The 22,622-nt window shown below is 41.6% G+C and overlaps 1 protein-coding gene across 1 annotated transcript; it reads left to right on the forward strand.

The window, feature by feature from the left end:
- Positions 1-2,512: 2,512 nt before the first annotated feature.
- On the forward strand, positions 2,513-20,973 carry ETNPPL (ethanolamine-phosphate phospho-lyase). The gene is made up of 13 exons (XM_045018993.1): positions 2,513-2,669; positions 6,383-6,501; positions 6,671-6,830; positions 8,553-8,627; positions 9,594-9,687; positions 10,854-10,970; positions 12,737-12,819; positions 13,826-14,051; positions 15,625-15,779; positions 16,275-16,364; positions 16,719-16,849; positions 18,478-18,545; positions 19,208-20,973. The coding sequence occupies exons 1-13, from the start codon at positions 2,614-2,616 to the stop codon at positions 19,340-19,342; spliced, it is 1,509 nt and encodes a 502-aa protein (XP_044874928.1). The 5' UTR covers positions 2,513-2,613; the 3' UTR covers positions 19,343-20,973.
- The last annotated feature ends 1,649 nt before the right edge of the window (positions 20,974-22,622 follow it).

Below are 22,622 nucleotides of genomic sequence, written 5' to 3' on the forward strand. Positions count from 1 at the left end.
CTAGGTCAGTATAAAATGTGCATGTCCTGAGTTTTGTCTGTCACATCCTGCTTACTCTGTCACATCCTGCTTAAGCGTCTACACTTAAGCCACTACAGCCACACAGCTGCAGCTGCACTGCTGTATCACTTCAGCGTACACACCACCTGTCGACAGGAGGGGCTGTCCCCTCAGGATAGGTAATCACCTCCCTGAGAGGTGGTAGCTACGTCAACGGAAGAATTCTTCTGTTGACCTAGAGCTGTTTACACCTGGGATAGCCACATCTCTCAGGAGGTTGGATTTTTCACACGCCGAGAGACGTAGCTACGCCAATGTAAGTCCCCAGTGTGGACAAGCCCTTTGGCAGACATCACTGCATCAGTTACACCTCAGGTTTTGAAAGTTTTTTCTCATAACTATAACAGCTAGAGAGTGAGACTAAGGTCTGATCTACACTAGCAAACTAGATTGACCCAGCTATGTCACTCAGACGTGTGAAAAATCCACACCCCTGAGAAACGTAGTTAAGCTGACCTGAGTTCCCATGTAGACAGTGTTAGGTTGATAGAGGAATTCTTCTGTCGACCTAGCTACCAGCTCTCAGAGAGGTGGTTTTACTACAGTGACAGGAGAAACCCCTCTCTTTGCTGTAGTGTCTATACTGAAGTGCTACAGCAGCACAGTTGCAACTCTGCAGCTGTGAAACTGTCAAGTTTTAAGTGTAGACATAGCCATACTGTTTTAAATTAAAATTTAGATTCTGGAGTAAAAGCTAGCACCCTAACAAAGAAAAGAAATTAATATTTGCTCATAGAACTGATATGATTTGACCTAGTTCAAACCCTGATCTTTGCCTCCCAGAGATGTTGTAAGGGGTAAAGGTAAATTCATTGACATTTGTAAAACACTTTAAGAATTCAAAAATATTAGTTGATGGCTGCAATCTGATTCCTAGATGATGATGATTTATTTGGATTGCAGAAGCACAAAGGGGACACCAGTCAAGGATCAGGGCCCCATTGTGCTTAGGCACAGTACAAACACAGAACAACAAAGATGGTCCTTACATATTTGCCTGGCCTTACAGCTAGAACTTTGACATTTGTAATAATTGATGGATTCTGGGAAGTATGTAGAAGAAATATTATGGCCCTTGAATTATGGTTCCAGGCTTGGTTAAATTAACTGCCCTGGGTTTCCCATCAATTGAGTCTATAGCTAAGATGATATACATAACAAAAGTAATTTGATAAGCAGAATTTTCAAAAAGGTGTACACTGGGTATCAAAATAAAGGCAACGGTGTTCATAGCTCACTGAAGTATTTATGATGTGTAGGTGGTGTGCTGTGTACACATGTACTGTGTATATTTTAAAGGGTCCCCACAAAGTAATTTTGTACAGTGTCTCTTGTAAAAGTAAAACCCTTTTGTAAAAATGCAGTTCAGATGTTTGCAAGATTATGCTGTTTACATTTTTTATGAAGCCTCGATCAGTACATTGAAAAATACAGCTCAAATATATCCTACTAGGCTACTGTGGGTTTCGGCAGCAATTTTATAAGCAGTTCGGCAGAATGACCTATCCTCTCAGTCAGACAGAAGCCAAACTATTTATCAATCATTTTTGGCTAAACCCTGTGTAATATTAGGAAATTTGGCCAGAAAACTAAAATACTCTGTCCTTCAGGACAATGCTTGGAAAGCTCAGGAGGGAAAGAACTGCAACCTAGCATGCCAAATTAACATAATCTCTCTATGAGATTACGTATCAGAGGGGTAGCCATGTTAGTCTGGATCTGTAAAAGCAGCAAAGAGTCTTGTGGCACCTTATAGACTAACAGACGTTTGGGAGCATGAGCTTTCGTGGGTGAATACCCACTTCGTCGGATGCATGTGTCATGCATCCGAAGTGGGTATTCACCCACGAAAGCTCATGCTCCCAAACGTCTGTTAGTCTATAAGGTGCCACAAGACTCTTTGCTGCTCTATGAGATTAATTATTGTTTACTTTCTATAAGCATGAGGTAAGTAATCCCTACGGTACCCCAGTGAGGTAGGTAAATAAGTCATAGAAGTAAATCATCCACAGGATGAAATAGAAAAGCAGTAGAGGTAGTAGGGCTTAACATTAGACAATATTTGTATGTGCCTGTTACATGGAAAGCAGACAACTGCAGTGAAGAGTGAATAAGGCAGTGAATAAGAAAGGGAATTTTTGACACCCCCACCCCTTGAGGAACGTCCTCCATGGGGGTGGAAGGAGAAGAGAAGAGTAGTAGTGGCACAGAGGGGGAGGCAGTGGCAGTTGGACCAAAGTTTAGAGTTGGGGGGGTGCTGAAAACCATTGAACAAAGCTGTTTGTGATGGAAACCAGGCCAAGCCAGGGGGTGCTGTGCCCTCCCCCCATCCCCAGCCGCCCTGCCAGGAGAGCTGGGGCAGAGTGGCACGGCCAGAGGGGCGTGTGGAGGGCGGCTCTCCCCTGGGCAGACTGGAGAGCAGGAGGAGGGGTTTGGCAGGAGGCAGAGCAGCAGACGGGATAAAAGGAAGATGAGACTAACCGGCTCCCCACCCCACCACCAGCCTCCTGGGACAAGGGCAGCCCGCGGCGGCGGCGGGAGAGCAGCGCCAGCATGAGCGAGCTGTACTGCAAGGCGGAGACCCTGGAGCTGCGGAGGAAGCACATCGGGTGAGCAGGGCCCGCGGGGCAGGGGGAGCTGCCGGCTTTGCTCCTGGCGAGCCCTGCGGACAGAGCTGGGCACGGGCCCGCTCTTCGCCCACCCGGCCTGCAGCCCCCCCCGCCTGGCCCCTCCGCTTGCCGGGCTCCATCCCCTGCACCAGCGAGCGGCGCACCCGGTGCTTCTGCCCTCAGCTCACCCCGAGGCGCACGGGAGGCGGCTCAGCCTGGGGCAGGGGGGATGGATCAGCGTGTGACAGTCAGCACCCTGCGCTCGGTTACATAAACCAGCCTCTATCGCTGTTACCTAGAACAAGGGGGTTTGGCTTCCTCCCTCCCGCGGCACTAGCTTAGCACATGCTGGGATCGGAGGCTGCTACGTTTTAAACATTTTACTCCCGAGTTTCAGTGCTGATTCTGCCAGGAAAGCTGGAATACAGAATTAAACGATTTTTGCAGCCAGGATAATAGGGAGCGTTTCGCCTTTAAGGTTGTTTTTTGACATAGTTTATTGTAGGTCGCTTTTAAATAGACTCCATTCTAGCTGCAATCCATGAGCCCTGTATAATAAATGGAATGGACATCAGCTAATGGACCTATACAAATGACCAGAAGAATTGAGAGTTATTAATATTGTTAAGAGCACATGGTAATGCTACTTTCCCCCAGAGAACAAAGTGCTTCCACAACATGATTTTGATGAATAAAATAAAAATGCCTTGTGATTCATGGAGCCATTATAATAATCATTTACAATTCTATAGCACCTTCACAAAGAACATTACATAAAATTACATAATCCAGCAGTTATACAGAGCTACCAGCGGGGAGGGCAGCAACCAGCAGATAGTACATTGAGTAGATATGTGGAGGGGAAAATTTGGTAAACACCTGCTCTTACATAAAGCTTCAAGCCGGAGCAGCCAAAGCAAATCCTGCCCTCTGTTGCACCCAGGAAAATTCACAGTAGCTGCACTGAAGTTAATTGGTTTATCACCGAAACAGAGCAGACCCTAGCTTGTGATCTTGGTTTTAAAGGTCTCTTATCCATAGTGGAAATTTCATAGAATTTAGTTCACCTACCTCAGACATATGAAGGGCTGAGTCATCCTATTGGTAACCTGTGGCTTCAGGGAATTTTGGCATGTCATAGTTGGTGCTTAAAGTAGTAAATCATCTTTGTTTGTACATTCTATTTGTGTTGCAAAATAATGTTGAGTTTACTTATATCAAATTTAAGTCATCATACATAGGTAGTACCTTCTCATTGTAGATAACTGATGAAAGAAATACAAAGCAAGCAAGAGGAAGGTCGGTTTTTTAGTTTGTAATTCCGATATTTAAGACTTTGCCTCTTCCTGACAAATGCAGTCTCAAAAAGTTACTTATTAAATATACCGTACTTGATGGCAGATTGCACAAAAGTGAGCACCATAAAACGATGAAACAGAATAGAATGCCCAAAGTACATTTTTAAAATGCTATTGTTTGGTTAATTCATGGGCAAATTTAGCACTCATAAAATGGGGGCCTAAAGGGTTTGTCTTGAGAGTAACCTAGCACAGACAGTTATGGTGCAGATTTTCCACACAAACTCTGTAGTGCTACCTGTTGTGCCACTCTTAAGCCTCGTCTGAGTCAAGGCTGTGCAATTGTGATATAATGGGAAGTAGGACGAGACCATCAAACGCTATTTTCTTTCTTGTGACCTGAGTCAGGATTGAAAGAAATTATGAACTCTACCCTTGTCACGGTGTGTATCTGATACCTATTTATCATTTACTACAAGTTAAATAATATGGTTTCCTCCAGATCATGAGGTCTTGATTAATATTTCACTAGGTCATGCCAAGTGAAAAGCTAATTCATCACTGTTAGATATGAAAGTACAAAGATGCTCACTGACTTTCTAATATTATGCTACTACTAAAATACTCACTTGTTTAGACTCCTGGGTGTACAGAGGCATATAATGCCATCAATTGTTTTAATATGCTTAAAAAAAATCAATGCCATCATATCATGTAGAGCCAGTCATCTCTAAGGACCAAATCTTGTGATCTAGGAGTCTTGCTTGAGTACACATTGCAGGATCCGGCTCTGTAAGGCAAATAGTAATGGAAACCTCATGGAAAGAAGTTACAACTACTAACTGAAAAACTGTACTAAAGAAATGATATTTGATAATGTTCAGTCATTTACCTCCATATCACTTTTGAATTGTCTTATGGCAGTAGATTTGCAAGAGTAAATAAAGGGGAAATAGCTCTGAAAGATGCCTCTAGGTAACTGCTTGATCAAGCAGAAATTCAGACACTAAATTATTTCAAACACTACAAATGACATTTTATGAGTAACAGTTCAGGTCCATGTATTCAATTAATTGTATTGCATCAGGTCACCAGACAACATGGACAATAAGGATGCTTTCAGTAAAGCAGTTTTGTTATTTGGAAACAATCACATCCCTCTTAGGTTAAATAAGTACTATGAAAGGTTTCTAAATGCTTTCTCCCTGTTCACTAATATTTCAGAATATAACTGTATAGTAGGAATATGTGTCAGTGTTGTATGCTCAGAAAAGAAAAGAGGGGAAAGTTTTCAGAAGTGCCAAAGTGACTTTCAGAGCCTGTCTCATTAAAAAGTCAGTGGGATTTTAATGCTTCTGAAAGCAAGGTTTAGCCACTTTTGAAAATTTTGCCCAGAAAATCTCAGTACCCTAAGCCTGATTTTTCAGAAGTGCTGAGCACCTCTGAAAATTAAGCCCGTCATGTGTTGGCATTTTGTTCTAATATATGGACTCTATAAATATCATACATCAAATTCAGCATAATCTTCCACTGTACAATCAATTTTTGGCCATATATTTTTTAAAAGTTCTTAAAAATTAATCCTATTTCCAGAGAGTTAATTTTATATAAACTTTCAGAATATGTGTAAATTAATAGGACTGTGTCAGACAAACATAGCCAGACATGCAAGGATGCAATACGGTACACGTTCCATTGGAAACCATACACAGGACTTTTGTACACAGGGACACTCAGGAATCTTAATCTGAACTATGTTTTAAATTGGATGAGTTAAATCGTATTAAACTCCTGTGTGGACACTTTTATTCAGAATCCAAGTGGCCTTAATTAAGTTTCACCACCGCAATTCTGAGCGTGTGTCTCCACACAGGAGTTTACTGTACTTTTAAATCATTCCTTTAGTTAATTTGGATTGATTTTTCTCAATGTTCCCATGTTCAAGCCCATAGATACAAAAACAGGGGGTTGAAAATAACCTCATTAAGGACCTGCGCCTGTTCCCATTGAAATCAATGGAAGCCTTTCCATTCATTTTAATGACTTGGTTCAGGCCTCACTTGACCATCAGTTAAACTACAACATAATATCCAAAAAAATCATGTTGCTTCACAGTCACTTCAGAGAAGAGATGGCCTCATTTACCTATAATTTACTGAACGGCTTTTGTGATTTTAGTATTTCAAGCTTTGTCACTTCACTGATATAAAATAGCGTATTCCCTGGACTTCAGCAGCTGTCCATATGAAGGTGAAGGTGCCTTTGAAGTCAGTGGCAGCTTTGCCTGTGCTGTGACTGCAGGAGTATGTGGGATTTAGTTTTTGTTTTCCTAAGCCCTGAGATCATCAACTCTCAAGATTCCGAGGCAGGGCAACAATTGAGCAAGCTGAAATAATGTTATTTTATACTTTTTAGACCTTCATGCAAAGTTTTCTTTGCTAAAGACCCTATCAAGATAGTGCGTGCTCAGGGGCAGTATATGTATGATGAGAACGGAGAAAAATACCTGGATTGCATCAACAATGTCGCACATGGTAAGTACAAAAACTCCATTGACTAAGTTTACGTCATTCCCACTAGAAATCAGAAGATCCTTTTTTCAAGGCAAGCTGACGGTGCCAAATTCAAGAGAGCTCCCTGACTTTCGTTGTGTGATTCAGTAGCTGATCACGTATCAGTAATTATTAATAATTTCTCGTTTAGTTGGCCACTGCCATCCAGATGTGACAAAGGCTGCAGTGAAACAGATGGAACTGCTCAACACCAATTCCCGATTCCTACATGACAACCTTGTCCAGTATGCTAAGCGCCTCACAGCTACCCTACCAGAGAAACTCTCCATTTGCTATTTTGTTAACTCTGGGTATGTCTGAAGGATTTTTCATTGACACTATTTTGTTGCTGTTTAACAAGGACATTGTCAGGTCAATTTAGGCCCAGTTTTTAAACTGTGAAAAAACAGGGTTTAACAAAAGTAACACAAATGTTTCCATGGAAATTTATTTCTAAATAACTCCAGGAAAAATTGTTTTTTGTTTTGGTCGGATTCAAAAACATCCTGTGCAGTGTTTGCTACCCTCACCTTGCTTTATAGTCTTAGTGCATGAAAACCAGAAAGTGAAACTGACCCTCAGCAAAGTGACATGGACTAGTCTGTTTTCATTTTCTATGCCAAGCTTATGCGAAAAGAAAACAAACAGGATGTAAATAATAGGAAAATAGATAATTTGGTTAAACTAAACTAAAATGCTTAACAACCTTTTTAGTCAATGTTCTTGACTTCACTGAAAGAAATGATATGTTCAAATGCATTATAAGCCCAGATCCCCAAACAAGTATATGCAGCACCAAATTCATCCCTAGCATAGACCCCTGGAGAAATCAATGGCTTTGTGGACAGGTCCTGAACTCTGATGATTGGTATGATTGGTCTTTAGCAGGGAAAATCCAGCTGTGATTGGAATTGATGGCAATTTTCCCATTGACTTCATTAGGACCAGATTTAACCCATAATATGGAAACTTTTGAAGCAGTGATGATCCTTTTCTATAACAACTAGAGGAGACTACAGCAGAAAGAGCTGATACCATGTATTTTCTGAAAATAGATCTGTGTATTTAGAAACAAGAGGGATCAAGAGAAAGAAGAAAACCCCAAAATAAAATTTAAGAGAAATTTACTCAATTCTCTTTGGTTGATCTCTGTAGAGGTATTATGTGGGTCTGTTTTAATCAACAGTCCTCATTCTAATACAAAATGCTAAATGCTGCTATTCTTCAGTCAAAATAGATTTATAACCCAATATCCCTAAAGGGAGTGGATCTTTTTATTTAGCATAGCCAAGGAGTTTGCACATATCAGTACTACCTAAAATCCTTATTCAGGCATTGCTATAACATAGCCCCAAAGTGACTTGTATTCCCCATGACAAGTCTTGTTGCTTCTTCTTGTTCCAGCAAATGGATCATTGGGGTATGTGGGTTGTACTACATTTTAAAGGGGGCAATATTGCAATAAATATGATATATTTTGTTTGGGATCTTACTGACCAAAGCCTATCTAAATCTTTCTACAAGATAGTCTGATGTACCGTAGGTTGATGGTTAGAGAGTAGTGTGGTTTGGTACTGAGTGAGAGCCCTGACTTTCAAAGTAAACTTGGGTCTTCATCTGGGACTGCTGCTACAAGGCGTGTAGTGGGATCTGGTCCATGTGGAGGCTGGGAAGCTGCTGGGAAGTTGCACTGTTCTCCCAGCTGCTGGCTGCTGTATGGAGTGGTGTTATCTGTACAAAGGGGAGGTAAAGTGCCCACAAGCAAACAGGGCTGGGGGAATAAAGCATCGCTTTGTTTGATACAGATACAAAGAGCTGTTTTCCCTCTTATGTGGTATTTATGCTCTGAATCATAGCATTCTAATCTGTATAACAAAGCCTGCTGTGTTGATTGTTTGTATTCATCAGTTCCATACCCTTTTTCTGTTTTAAATTAAAATGACCGATAAGTGCTTGCTAACCATCTAGCTCTGGTGTTGCAATAAACCATTCTGTACTGTGTATAGTCCCCTAATGTGTTTATTATTTGGTAGATCTGAAGCCAATGATCTCGCCTTACGACTGGCTCGGCAGTATCGTGGACACCAAGATGTGATCACCCTTGACCAGTAAGTTTACTCCATAGCATATATGAATGCAGCTAGTCACGCAGTATCTTTAGAGGTGGACTCTATACAATTGTATGGTATATTTCAGTGAAAGATCAGCATTGTTGCCTTCATACAAACATTATAATTAAATACAGAAGGTTCCATTTAAAGTGATGCTAACTAGGTTTTGAGACACAATTTGACAACAAGTAAACTGAGATGTGAAGGGACACTAAAGTTTGGTGGGCCTGAAAGCTGAACTACCATGATAGATGTCCTAAACTAGGCCAGATCTCTCACATTTACACAGGCAAAACATCCAGAGAACTACACTCAGTGGATGTTTTGCCTGTGTCACAACTACAGGACTAGAAAACTTACAGTTCTATATATGTGGGTTTGTGGTGGGCCCAGGGGAGTTTTTTTTTTTTAATCCTAGACACACACTGTCACAGTCAGACTACATTTACTAAATCCCAGGTTTAAGGGCCCTTGTGGAATACCTCAGTGGAGAGGATCCCAACACCTAAGTGCAGTGGCAGCTGTGCCCTGCCTGTGCTACAATTGTGGATGCATGTGGCAGCTGGCAGGTGATGGCTGGAGCAGAGGTGGGACATGGAAGGCTGGAGATGGGAGGAGTTGTGGCCAAAGTGTACTGGGGCTCCCAGCGATTCTGCATCCTTTCAAAATCCTATGGGCCACTGTTACAGGTAGACTTAGGAAGACACCAACTGTGTCTGTCCTTGCAGTGGCAGGGATGAATTTGGCTTATTGGTTCCAATCCTGCTTCACTGAAGTGAATAATAAAACTCCCACTGCCTTCATTAGGTTCAGGCGTGGTCAAATTAACTTGAGCAGCCCTCACAACCACCACCCTCGGGTTTCTGGGTACTTTTTTCTATTCTGGGTTGTGTGCGCGCAGTTGTGAATTTTAGCTTTTCTAAACCTTAATGATAGTGATTTTGCATTTAACTCCCATTGCAGTGCTTACCATGGTCATGTTTCTTCTCTGATTGACATTAGTCCATATAAATTTAATCAGCTGGGGAAGGAGGGCAAAAAAGAGTTTGTGCATGTGGTGAGTATTTTTTCAATTGCATATAAATTACTGTCCTTTGTAGGTGTTTTTTCCCTTTCCTCTAGTCATTTCAAAATCTGCCTGTGTGCTGGCATTATTTCCCCAGACAAAATTATTCCTAACCTGTCAGACTATACATTCCTGTCATTTTATATCAAAGGAATAAATTCAGCAGAAATGTTTGCTGCTGGATTTGTAACAAGTGGCTTATTATTAGCTTTGATGCTGAATTGCCTCATGCTATTATCATGAATTGTGATGCAATGTAATGATATATTAATTTATGGGTAAGAAAATCAGTAAACAGCTGTTGTGTAATTAGCGCTCATCTGGTTAAAGCTAGAGTGAGCCCCCCACTGCAAATCTCCAGCCCAAAGTAATATGTAGGCCTCCATCCAGCTATCTCCCACTCTAGAACTGGTGCTACAGCTCTCCATGCCAATGACATTCCCCAGGCTGGTTTCTACCTTTCAATGACCCTTCCCCAGCTATTGGAACCCTCCCCACACCGTTTGTTGGGGTTGGCAAGCCTGGGGAAGGCCCACCTTCTCTCACAAACTAGGAAGCCAAGCGGTACAACTGAAGCATAGGTTTTCCATGGAAGGAAGGGGCATCAACCATTCTTGCAGTCTGTAAGAACTGAAGTCAGTTAGCACTATAGACCAGGCACTGGCAGTGGCTACGGGTTGAATGGATGTATGTGGTGGAAGGCTCTTTGAAGAATGGAGGCCTGTAAGGTTGCTAGCACTAAGGAGCTAAGGCTGCTGCTGAGGAAAGTACGTTGACATCGCTCTGAATAATGACTACATGGTTATTCCCAGAATGAGTTAAACTTAAACAAGGGGAGTAGATACATTTACTTATCTCTGTATTTCCTATAAACAGATCAGCACTAAGCCCTGGAAAAGATGACATTAGGCAAATACCTATTTCACATCTAGAGGAAAGTATCTTTCCTGTAATACATGGTACAATCATCAACTCCTAATAGTGTACATAAAGTTCAAGGCAGAAATTCAGAATATCCAAACTTTGTGATATGTATGAGAGAAGGTGGTATTTTTTCCAATATAGTTACATCCCTAATGAAAAACACTGGGAACTGTCCAATAGAAAATGAATATTTCAAGGAGGCATGCATTTGAAATAAACTCTGCTGCTTTCAGGCTCCTTCTCCAGATATCTACAGAGGAAAATACAGGGAAGATCATCCAGATCCAGCAAGTGCTTATGCAGATGATGTGAAAAAGATTATTGAAGAAGCTGAGAAGAATGGGTGCAAGGTTTGTAGCATGAGCTGTAGACACATTATAACCCATTCATGTTTAGTAATGAAACTACATCTGTTGGCAACAGAATAGGGGGGAAAAGGGGACAAAAGATCAGCATCTATACCGTGCAATTTCTTCTCCTTTTCTGCCTTCATTCTTTTGTTATGGGTTTTATATTCTAAGGCTTCCATTTTCCTCTTGATGCACTTTCATAACTCTCATTAACATCCATGAAAGTTATATGCAATGATCAAGAGGAGAATAGACTCAAAGGAGCAAATAAATCCAAAGTACCGGTAGTTTAATTCACTATTTTGTGAACCTTTGAAACACGGTCAAGCTTTCGAGTCCTATTTAGAGGTTATGGTGAAAGTCCTAGACAGGATCTGTAGAAAACCACTGCCTGGAGAACTGATAAATGAGGAAAATCATATTTCTAAATTCACCATTGCATTCAAGCACATGGAGATAAATTTATTGCACTTTCACGCCTCATAGCTTGGAATCCATGTACAAGGTGGTGATCGCCACCACCCTTAACTTCTATGAAATTTGATTTAGAATGTCTGTTACCCAGTGCTTCCTGGGGCAATTCTAATTTTTTTTGAAGACTGCTAGGGACTGATCTAAAGCCTGCTAAAGCCAATAGAAAGCCCGCAATGGATGTTGGATCAAACAGTCCCTTTTTAGTCCAAAGGTTTACATCACCTGTCTTTTAGTTTCTTCATCAATTTTTTTTTCTTTTTTTGACTAACGGACAGTTTTTTTTTCTTTTCTTGTCTTCCTTTTTTCCCTCCTTTTGCATATCTTCTTAGGTTTTGGTGCCGTAGACCTGTGACAGGACAAGTTGTGATAAAGGCTAAAGTCTCACATGCTATGGGGACCCTCGTACTGTTTGGCAGTAGTGTGCCTCTTCGAATATAGTGTACGCTTCTTTACACGTTACCGCTCGACCTTGTTTCCAGGAAGACTGCACTGCTGGCCAGCTCGTGTGCGCCTGTTGATGCTCAGGGAGGGTTGCACAAGCGGTGTGGGAGGCAATCTGTTACATAGCAGACTTGTGGTGACGCTCCTGGGAGATTTGGGGTAACACTTCTGTGCTGCACAGACTTGATGTTGACAAGGAATGTAAAACTTGATGTTCCAGTGTATCTGATCTGCTGCTGTTGCCCGTTCTGATTTGAAATAACTACTTTTTTTTCCCATTCCTAGCAACTGGAATTACTTCACCTATAGAGATTCTCTTTTGTGAAGTTCCTTGCCCTAATGTATTGCTTGTTTAGTCATTTGCCTGAGGCAGGGGTGCCTAAAGCATAGCCAGGGTGTTCTAAAAATGCAAACTCTGTCTGCCCTGTCCCTGGCCACCACAGGTTTCTACTGCTGGTGTTCCCTGACACTAAGCAATTTCTATTCATCTATCAGGGCAATCACGAGTACCAGTATGTTTTTTTTTAATTGAAATTTCTATGTAAACTTATATGGACCTCATGAGCCTGATCCAACTCCCACTGAGGCCAGTGGGCCATCAGTGGCTGGTGGCTTTGGTCCTGGATGTGGCCCTTTGATTTCTGGCAGGCTGCCAGCGTGACCCTTGGCATTGCAAATTTGGGCACCCCTAATGGAAATCTTATGCTATAGCCATTGACAACAGACCACAGCTGTCCATCCCGGCATGTTATTAAAGTCATCCAGATATTTACCATTTTTCTGTAAGCGTTAGCTTATTTGCAAAGGCTAGATAGAGGAACATTGCTCTTACTTCATCTTCTTTTATGTAGATTGCGGCCTTTATTGCTGAATCCATGCAGAGTTGCGGAGGCCAAATAATTCCACCTGCAGGCTACTTCCAGAAAGTGGCAGAGTATGTACAATATTTGGAATGGGCATAGCTGAGAATCATAGAACTTAAGATCAGAAGGGACCATTATGATCATCTAGTCTGACCTCCCGCAAGATGCAGGCCACAAGAGCTGACCCACCCACTCCTGAAATAATTCTTTCCCTTGACTCAGCTGTTGAAGTCCCCAAATCCTGATTTAAAGACTTCAAGTAGCAGATAATCCTTCAGCAAGCGACCCCTGCCCCATGCTGCGGAGGAAGGTGAAAAACCTCCAAGGCCACTGCCAATCTACCCTGGAGGAAAATTCCTTCCCGACCCCAAATATGGCGATCAGCTGAACCCCGAGCATGCGGGCAAGACTCTCCAGCCAGACAGTCAGGAAAAAGACTTTCAATATCCCAGCATTGACCCTCGGTACTAATTACCAGTGGTGGCATGTTATTGATCTATTGACTAAATCACGTTATCCTATCAAACCATTCCCTCCATAAACTTATCAAGCTTAATCTTAAAGCCAGAGAGGTCCTTCGCCCCCACTGTTTCCCTCGGTAGGCTGTTCCAGAATTTCACTCCCCTGATGGTTAGAAACCTTCGTCTAATTTCAAGCCTAAACTTCCCGACTGCCAATTTATATCCATTATAAAGTTATGCAGAGTAATAGTTGAGGCTAAAGGCTTATCCCTTAGGGGGGTTTTGTCCTTCCTTTTTGTTCCACCTTTTAAATACCATTACGTAACTCATGTCCAATGGAATTTTTAGTTATCAATCACTTTAAAAAATACAATCCATATGTGTATCATTAAAAAGCAAACAAGCGGCTTGAAATGGAGTAATTTAAACATCAACCATAACATGCAGTTGTGGGGTTTTGTCTGAAATCTTCTAAATTAATTGTATGCTCATCGGGGACAGGGACTGAGTCACATTGTAAACTTCTGTAACACACCCTCCTTTGTGCTAAAATTAGGCCTGGACACTAGAATCCTATTATGTGGTGTGGCATTTGGACTGTTCCTTTTGTTTTCAGATATGTGCATAAGGCAGGTGGCATATTCATAGCTGATGAAGTCCAGGTTGGTTTTGGTCGAGTTGGGAAACATTTTTGGGGTTTCCAGTTGCAAGGCAAAGACTTCGTACCTGACATTGTCACCATGGGAAAGCCAATTGGCAATGGCCATCCAATGTCTTGTGTGGTTACAACAAGAGAGATTGCTGAAGCTTTCGGTGCCTCTGGATTGGAGTATTTCAACACGGTAACTTTCCAGATGAAAGTCTTCCTTTTTTCTCCTACAGCAACTTTAGTCTGTATTCTGTGCTTGCAGATGATGGGTTGATAGAGCTGGAGGCCTACATTTCAAAAAACTCAGTATCCACCTTTGGAGCCAGATTTTCAAAAGAGCTCTGCTCCCATGTAGACTCCTAAAAGGAAGTGGTCAGGTTTTCAAAAGTGCTCAGCACCCAGCAGCTCCCATTGAGTACCCAAATTCCATGGGGCCCTTGTTTTCTTTACCTCTCAGGGGTAGCTAAACACTCTCCCTCTCCAGGAAACACTGGAGCTGTGCAGATATTGCAAAGCCACTACTTTAATTTCGTCTTGCCTGTTCAATCCGATGTCTGCCATCTTTTCCATTGTGATTGAGTCTTGTCACTAACTGCAACCAAGTTCCATTACTTAGTCTGAGTCCTTTTAAGATTTAGATTGCAGAGATTCTGAGATGTGGCTGTGGAACTGTCTGACTGGAATGCCGTAAATGCTATTCACTAAGAGCTTTGAAAAAAATACCATCAGGGTTGATTCATATCATCAACTTCTTTAAAAGAATGAATGATTGTAATGTTGCACCCTACCCAGTAGAAGATAATGGCTCACTTTGTCCCTCTGAGCTCACATATGGAGGGGACACTGAACATGGATCTTACCTTTTCCATATGGGAGGCTGGTCAACTGCCTCAACAGCATCATCCCTCTCTCACACACACAGTTGCTGGACCAAGAAAATGGGGTGATGCAGGCCAGTACTTGTTCAAGCTTCTGAATCTACAAAACAAGTGGGGCAGGATTAGCTAGTTATATGGGGGAGGGATAGCTCAGTGGTTTGAGCATTGGCCTGCTAAACCCAGGGTTGAGAGTTCAATCCTTGAGGAGGCCATTTAGGGATCTGAGGCAAAAATCTGTCAGGGGATTCATCCTGCTTTGAGCAGGGGGTTGCACTAGATGACCTCCTGAGGTCCCTTCCAACCCTGATATTCTATGGATCACAAGAATATCCAGTTATAATAGTTAATACCAAAAATGAGTATTGGAAGGGAGATAAAACCTCATGTTTTGGGGCTTAAACAACTCTTTAACTATTAAGAGTTAGGATGAGACCTTTACAGGTGTATTGGGGGAGGAGAAATGGGACAGATTACCCCACATCTGTCTACTGCAGGGTTTCTTGCCTCTGAAGCATCCAATACTGGCCATTGTCTATAACAGGATACTGGACTTCAGGGTTGATACTGGACCTCCAGGCTGATACAGCATGGCAATTCCTGTGGTCCTATGTTACTGCAACCTGAGGCTGAGGAACAACTGGGAAGGGACATGTTGGGTGCACCCCTCTGCATTGCATGGTTGGGAGGAGAGGAGCAAGGGAGGGAGGATCCTGTATCTCATTTTCTTCCTGAGCAACCAAGCAGGGACTATGCACAATCTTGCCTAAAGTCCCTTTCTTTAAGCTTTGCTCACAGCTTACTGACATGGGAAATGTTAATGAAGCCCCCAAGGATGGAGGCAGAACAGAATTTCAACCACTTTGTTTTCCCATTTGTCTTTGCCTTCAGTTTGGAGGCAATCCAGTGTCCTGTGCTATTGGCCTGGCTGTGCTCGATGTAATTGAAAAAGAAGATCTCCAAGGAAATGCCATACGAGTAGGGAATTATCTAACAGAGCTGCTGAACAAACAACAAGAAAAACATCCTTTAATAGGAGATGTCAGGTAGGTACCTCAGCGTACAATTAAGAAGTTCCCAGGCAGAAGGTGGAACAAAGAAGTGGTTATTCTGGTAGCCCAATAGGTGAAGAATATAGGACAAAAATGAGGAAATTGAAAATAATGATTATGTCTCATTTTTATTTGTAAATTATCCAAAAAAATGGATCCCCTCCAATTTCCTGGTTTTTGTTTTTATTCACGTCATGGGTTAAAATCCCAATCCAAGCTATTGGTATAAAAGACAAAAAAATCAAGTTACAGGTAGTTTGGACTTACAGGAGATAACGAGATGCTTTTCTCTTTAACTGACAAAGCAACTTTATTAAGCCAGCTATATCTTTACAAATAGCACTGAAGAACTTAGCACCTGGAAGTGTAGTATCTTTATATATTTGGCTCACTTGCTGGAATGGTTGGAGCAGTGTTACTATCTGTGCAAGAGAGGGGCTTTACTGTTGGACAGTGAATCTTATCCTTCTTCCTCCCTTTATGTTTTAGGGGTATTGGTTTGTTTGTTGGAGTAGATCTGGTGAAGGATCAACAAAAGCGAACACCTGCCACAGCTGAAGCCCAGCATATCATCTACAAGTAAATATTTATCTTCTGTGTCCATGCACAAAGTACATTGGGGCAATCTCAATCTAACCCTTTACCAGCCTTTTCTTAAGGAGGTTGAAAACCTTGATTTTTCTCCAGCAGATGTACACACACAACTTTAACTGGAAATTAATAAAACATTTGATTTTTTCATTAGAAAACTCAGATAGTGGCCCAACCCCTAGTATAAGTAGATGTAACAATGCTGAAGGTGAGGGAATTACATCTACATACATGTACATGATTGGTGTTTTGTCTGATGCACCTCTCTGAATTCTGACATGTACGAGTTACATTGTGCACTTAGCTGCCTTTTTACATGTGCATCATTTGTTTTCTACAAAGACTGAAAGAACAGCGGATCCTCTTGAGTGCTGATGGACCCCATAGAAACATTCTGAAATTTAAACCACCGATGTGCTTCACTATGGCAGATGCAAAGCTTGTAGTGGACCAGATTGATGAACTCCTCACAGGTACCCATGCATTACAGAATGTTCCTCCTTGTTCGTTTCCAAATGACATGCAGGAAACACCCCCTAAAACCACTGAAATCTAGACCATTATGTGCAGAAAATTGAAGCAAAGATTCACAGGAAAGCTGGCTTTTAGAACTTTATTTCCCTCTCCTGGAGGGAGCTTTTCCCCTGACTCTATCCTAACACACTTTCTTAATGCAGTTTATTATAAACTATGCATCAGGCCCTTTATTTACATCTATGCAAATCTGTCAGGCCAAATCCTGCACTTGCTTCTGCCATTATTTGTTACTGTCTGTCTGTTTCTGGTGTACCCCTAACATGGTAGGCAGCAGAGTTCCTGCCCTCAAGGGTTTTGAAGTTAATGGGATTACAGAAGATGTAAGTCACCACAGCATTTGGCCCGCTGACTTTAAAGAGTTTGCACAGGTGTTGGATAGATCAGTAAATGGCTAAACTTGTCAAAGTGACCTCTATATTCTAATCTATATTGGACTCATCACTTTTTCATTGCACAACTTTCAACATGATGGGTCAAATGCTGCTCGCCTTTACATCCCTGCAATCCTGCAGACTCCTCTGTCCTGTGCCAGGCAATTGGCCCAGTGCCAAATGACCCCAAAAATGTGGGAGCATAAAGGCATTTTTATATTCTCTACTCCTTATCCATATCGAGTACTTCTTGGCCACAACTGAGGATCTGGCTCAGTGGAGTTCAACATCATCATCATGTTCTATTACGCCTCTGGCATTTAGGGCAGTGACGAAGCTCCTCCACTCCTGTCTGTTTCTGGCAAGTTTTTCAGTGGTTCTCCAGCTGTGCCCCAGGTTTTTCAGCTCAGCTTCCAAAGCTCTTCACCATGGTTGTTTTCGGACGGCCTCATTTTCGCTTGCCTTCAGGTGTCCATCTTATTGATTCTCTGGTGATGGAATCAGTTTCCATCCAAAGCACATGACCAATCCATCTCCAGCGCCTCCTGTAACGATGGTGCTCAGATCCTCTTGGCTGTCAATAGGTCTTGGTTTGAGATTGTTCTGGGCCAAAATATATGGAGGATTTTTCTGAGGCAGATTGTATGGAATGAAGACAGTTTGGACATGTCATACTTTCTCATTCCCCAGCATTCTGCACTATAAAGTAGTGTTAAAAGTACGCAGTTCTGATAAATCTTGACGTTGGTTTTGGTGTTGTATTTTGATGATTTCCGGACTGTATTTAAGCTCCTGAAGGTGTTCCTGGCTTTATTGATTTTGTTACGGATGTCCTGGCGTGTTCCACCATCCTGGAGTTACACTGGTGTAAATTAAGTCAAAATTAGGCCCTTTATTTATGTGCTGACCCAAAGGCAGATCTGTACAGAAGTGCTAAGCTTGCAAATTTCACCTCTGCTCTAAATGCCAACCATCCTCAGGCTACAAATCATGATAAATTCATCACTCTCCAACGAGGTGTGTTAGAAAGGGTTAATTAGCTCTTCAGTTAAGCTTATTATCTTTCTGTGCAATGAGCATGTGGCTAGTAGCTCAAGGTAATAGACATTACGCCTTTTTATGAGTGCAATTATCATAACAGTGACAATGCTTGGCAATGAATACATGATTGTTGAATACTTTGCTTGTTTTAGCTTTGGAAGAAGCAACTGGAGCCAGGACAGGAAATGGAAAATCTTCAACTTCACAACATAAAAGAAAAGTATGTTTTCTTTTTGGTGTCTTAAAAAAAATAGGTGTTGGGGAAACACGTACAAATGATTTTAGTGAAGGTATAGCAGAAGCGTAAGTGATCTAGACTGATGTACCTGAGATCAGAATCTGATCTATGATAAGAGAAGACAGAAAATCTGTAAGGTTCCTGTTACTGAACAAATATGAAGAGCTGACTAACAGACTTTATTCCTTAAATATTATTTTCAAAAAGTTCCAAGGATTTCACTTCCATCTTATACTTTTGAGTATGAATAGCCTACATGATTGGACCCCATAGAATGTAATGTTAGCCTTGGGCACTAAAAATATGCCTATTACAGATGGCCCTGCAAGGTTCCCTAAACAGCATATGCTGTATGTGTTTTCAGGAACCGAAGGGCTGGAGAGCATAATAATTGAATATCCCAGTAGGATGACTATTAAGGCAGAGATCCTATATTAATAGCTACTCTAGAAATACCATAAATGGAATCTATGCCTTCTCTCACGTACACCTGTGTAAAAGTGGAATAATTCCATTGATCTGAATGGAATAGCTTCACTGAAAGAGTAGAATCAGGCAGACAGTTTCCTAACCCTAAAGCCAAAGTATATGATTAGAGATTGATACAAACATATGCTTATTCATTGAAACTTTGTGTGTTTCAGATTACTAATGAAGGGAATTCCCAGTCAGACTGTATTAGTGAAAGCATCAACCATATCAACGGAACTGCCTGCAGACAAAATAATGGCTTATACACTGATAACCGTGCAGTGCCTTGTAAAAGGATCAGAACATGAAAAGAGAAGTTTTCTTTAGATCAGTGTATTTAAAAAAACAAAAAACAAGAAAAGGATGAGTGGATGTGTGCAAGTATCATATTGATTATTTAGGGTCCATGTAGCTTTATTGGTAGTTTAAACTACATTTTCTCCTACATAAGGACTGCAGGGTCAGGCCTTTAACTTAACCAGATAAGGGTGTGCTAAATAAAGTTCTGATTTTTAATCCTCTTGGGTCATCATATTTAGGCTTGGTATAAGTGAATGCAACTCCATAGAAATTCATGGAGTGCTCCCGCTTACATAAGGTCTGAATTTGGCCCATTGTGCTTAATAACCATGGAACCACAGCACCAATCCTATTAAATCCTTGTTTGTGATGCATTACACCTTTTAATGTATTTGAAATTTCAGTATGCAATATTGAGATGTTAATTACTTTCCATGTTTTAATGGCTCAGTTTACAACAAAAAGCTTGAGAGACAATTCACACTCGGAAAAGATTTAGGGCCTATGGACCAGGTCCTCAGCTGATGTAAATTGGTATTGCTGTAGTGAAGAGAATAGAGCTCTGCCAAGTTTATACTCCCTAAGGATTGGGGTGGGTGTGTCCAATTATATGAACACAACATGTATACAAGATTCTCGCTTAATATTTAGAGATGAAAAGAGTTTGGATCATATTTTTTTGCATAGCAAGTGACTATAATTTATTAAACTTTTTGTCATGGGTAAGTGGCAATCTACTCATTAAAAATTACTGTAAAGAGAATCTATTTAAAACAAAAGGCATCTTTCCATGCACAACAAATGCAGGAAGATTTTAAAAATCAATTACTTTAACCTCAGGCTAGCATGAAAATGAGATTTCCAGGGGTGACCCCAATTTGAATTCTTATGGTTTTAGACATTTTTTATTGCTCTACTAGCCTCGTACTCAATCGGGTCTGATCCTTTGAAGTGCTGAATGCTGTCAACTCCCATGGAAGATAGTCAACAAACTTTGAGGGTGCTCTGCACCTGGCAGGATTGGGACCTCAAACATATAACATTTGTTACATTACTAAAAGGGGAGTTCCACAGAATAGAGTGTGAGACACAAAACAAACTAACACAAGGATCAGACGGTATTCTTACTCCAGCTTCCCACATGGGTTTGGGTGGGAGGAGAATCTAGAGGAACTCAGATGGTTCCCCTCACTCACCTCAACTTAAGCACTTTGGACTTGTTTTTCTGCCTCTAGCAGTAACATGGACCTTGCATTGCACAGTGTAAGTATTAAAGTTGGATCAGGGCTTTCAAGTGCCACAATTTTAATGCATGCACAAGTAGGCTTTATGGAAATAATTGAGGGCTTTTAAAAATGAGTTGTATTTACTTTAACAAAGACAATATGGCTTTATAATTTTCATGTACTAAGTCTTGCTGTTTTATACTTGCTGTAAATGACTTTTCATTAATTGCGTATGATGACTGAAAACTAAGAGGTACTGCTATTTCTAGTCAGTCTTATCTAGTTTTATACCTTCAACCATTATGTTATATTGGTATTTTCTGTATGAACTCTTCTGGTAACATCAAGCCAGCTCATTATCTGTTCAGTGGTCCTTGGTTATTTCAAAAATTAAAGTTATTTGTAACCACAAAGACCTTGTGCGCTTTGTTTTTAATTTAACCATTTACTCTTTTAAATGCCCACTTAGTTAATGAGGAAAGTAGTGTTCTGGTGCTTACTCCTGTCTACCTCACTTCCCCCCCCCGCCCGCCCAGCCAAGGGTTGCCTGAAAATTGACAGTTATATACAGGCAAAGCCTACCCATGATATAACATGGCTTTATTGTATAGATTATAAACTAGTTAGGTATTGTCTATACTGGAATCTAAAATGGGCTTAAGCACCTTTCTAGAACAGTTTTTAAACACTTCTAAATGAGAAGCTTTTTTAGAAGCAATAGAAGATCTTCATACTCTATCTGTGGCAGTCTTATTTTAACATGGCATATATCCCCATGCAGCTGATTAAGAAAGTAAAGATCCTCAAGATGTAAGTGTTGTCTGCATGAGAATGTTACACTGGTATAAGTCAGTTTTTTAAAACTCATTTCATTAATCCGGTGCCCATGGGAGTTAGGCACCCAGTGGGACTTTCAGTAGTACCTGGGTACCTATCTGCACCTTTAGATGCCTAAATACCACTAAAAGTCTGGCCTCCAGTTGCCTTCCATTGCAAATATAAAGTGAAGTGTAAGGATGATTGTCCGTTCAGTTTATAGTCAGCCTCTTCCCTTCCTCCATCTGGGCTTTCTCCTGACAAGAATTTAAAGATTGTGCTAGCTAACACTTCTAAACTAGGCACCTTTTAATTCACTATGTGCTAAACTAGTTGAGTTATCGTCTAGGCTCCCTCCCAGGCTTTAACCACATTCAGCCAGTGGCCTGACCTCAAGGTGGGTAAGACAAAAGCAGAAGAACAACTACTCTGCTGCAACAGCAGGTGACCCATCCCTGGCCACCAGAATATCAACGTAGAGGACAGGTAAAGAATAGACAACAAGTATCAATAGGTAAGGACAGAGGAACAAGTGTAGCTTTAGCTATTGACAATCATTATCCTGAATGATGGAGCCATGAGGGCCACATCTACTGATGGGTGGGGGGGGAGGGGCAGAAGCTAGTGGGATTCAGAGGTGGCTGAAGACTTCTATTGAGGAAGTATGGTGCTATGAGCCTTGTCAGCTGCGGAAGATTTGGACGTGGGATGGAGATGGAAGGATACACATTCTAGGTCAAACTGCACCCAGCCCTGTACAAGTGCACAAGGGGGAAAGGGTACAAGAAGGCTTCTCCCCACTCTTGAATGCCAGTGCTTGTTCACCCAATGTTTTGCTACCAGACATATTTACATTCCCTTATAAGGTTTGTTTGCAACTCAAGGTGCTTAATATGTTGTAAAGGCTACTGTGGATAGTCCCCGCAGACTTGCTCTGGGCCAGCAGTTCTCAACCAGGGGTCTGAGGCCCCCCGAGGGCCCTCAAGCAGGGTCAGCATTAGACTCCCTGGGACCCAGGGCAGAAAGCTGAAGCCCCTCCACCCTGAGCTCCACCACCCGGGGCGGAAGCCAAAGTCTGATCAGCTTAGCTTCACGGGTCCCCTTATGATGTGGGGCCTTTGGCAATTGCCCTGCTTGCTACCCCCTAATGCCAGCCCTGGCTTTTATATGCAGAAAGCCAGTTGTTGTGGCACAGTGAGCTGTGGAGTTTTTATAGCAAGTTGTAGGGGGCCTCAAAGAAAAAGGT

Source organism: Mauremys mutica, chromosome 5 (assembly GCF_020497125.1).
Source record: "Mauremys mutica isolate MM-2020 ecotype Southern chromosome 5, ASM2049712v1, whole genome shotgun sequence".
Taxonomy (NCBI): Eukaryota; Metazoa; Chordata; order Testudines; family Geoemydidae; genus Mauremys; species Mauremys mutica.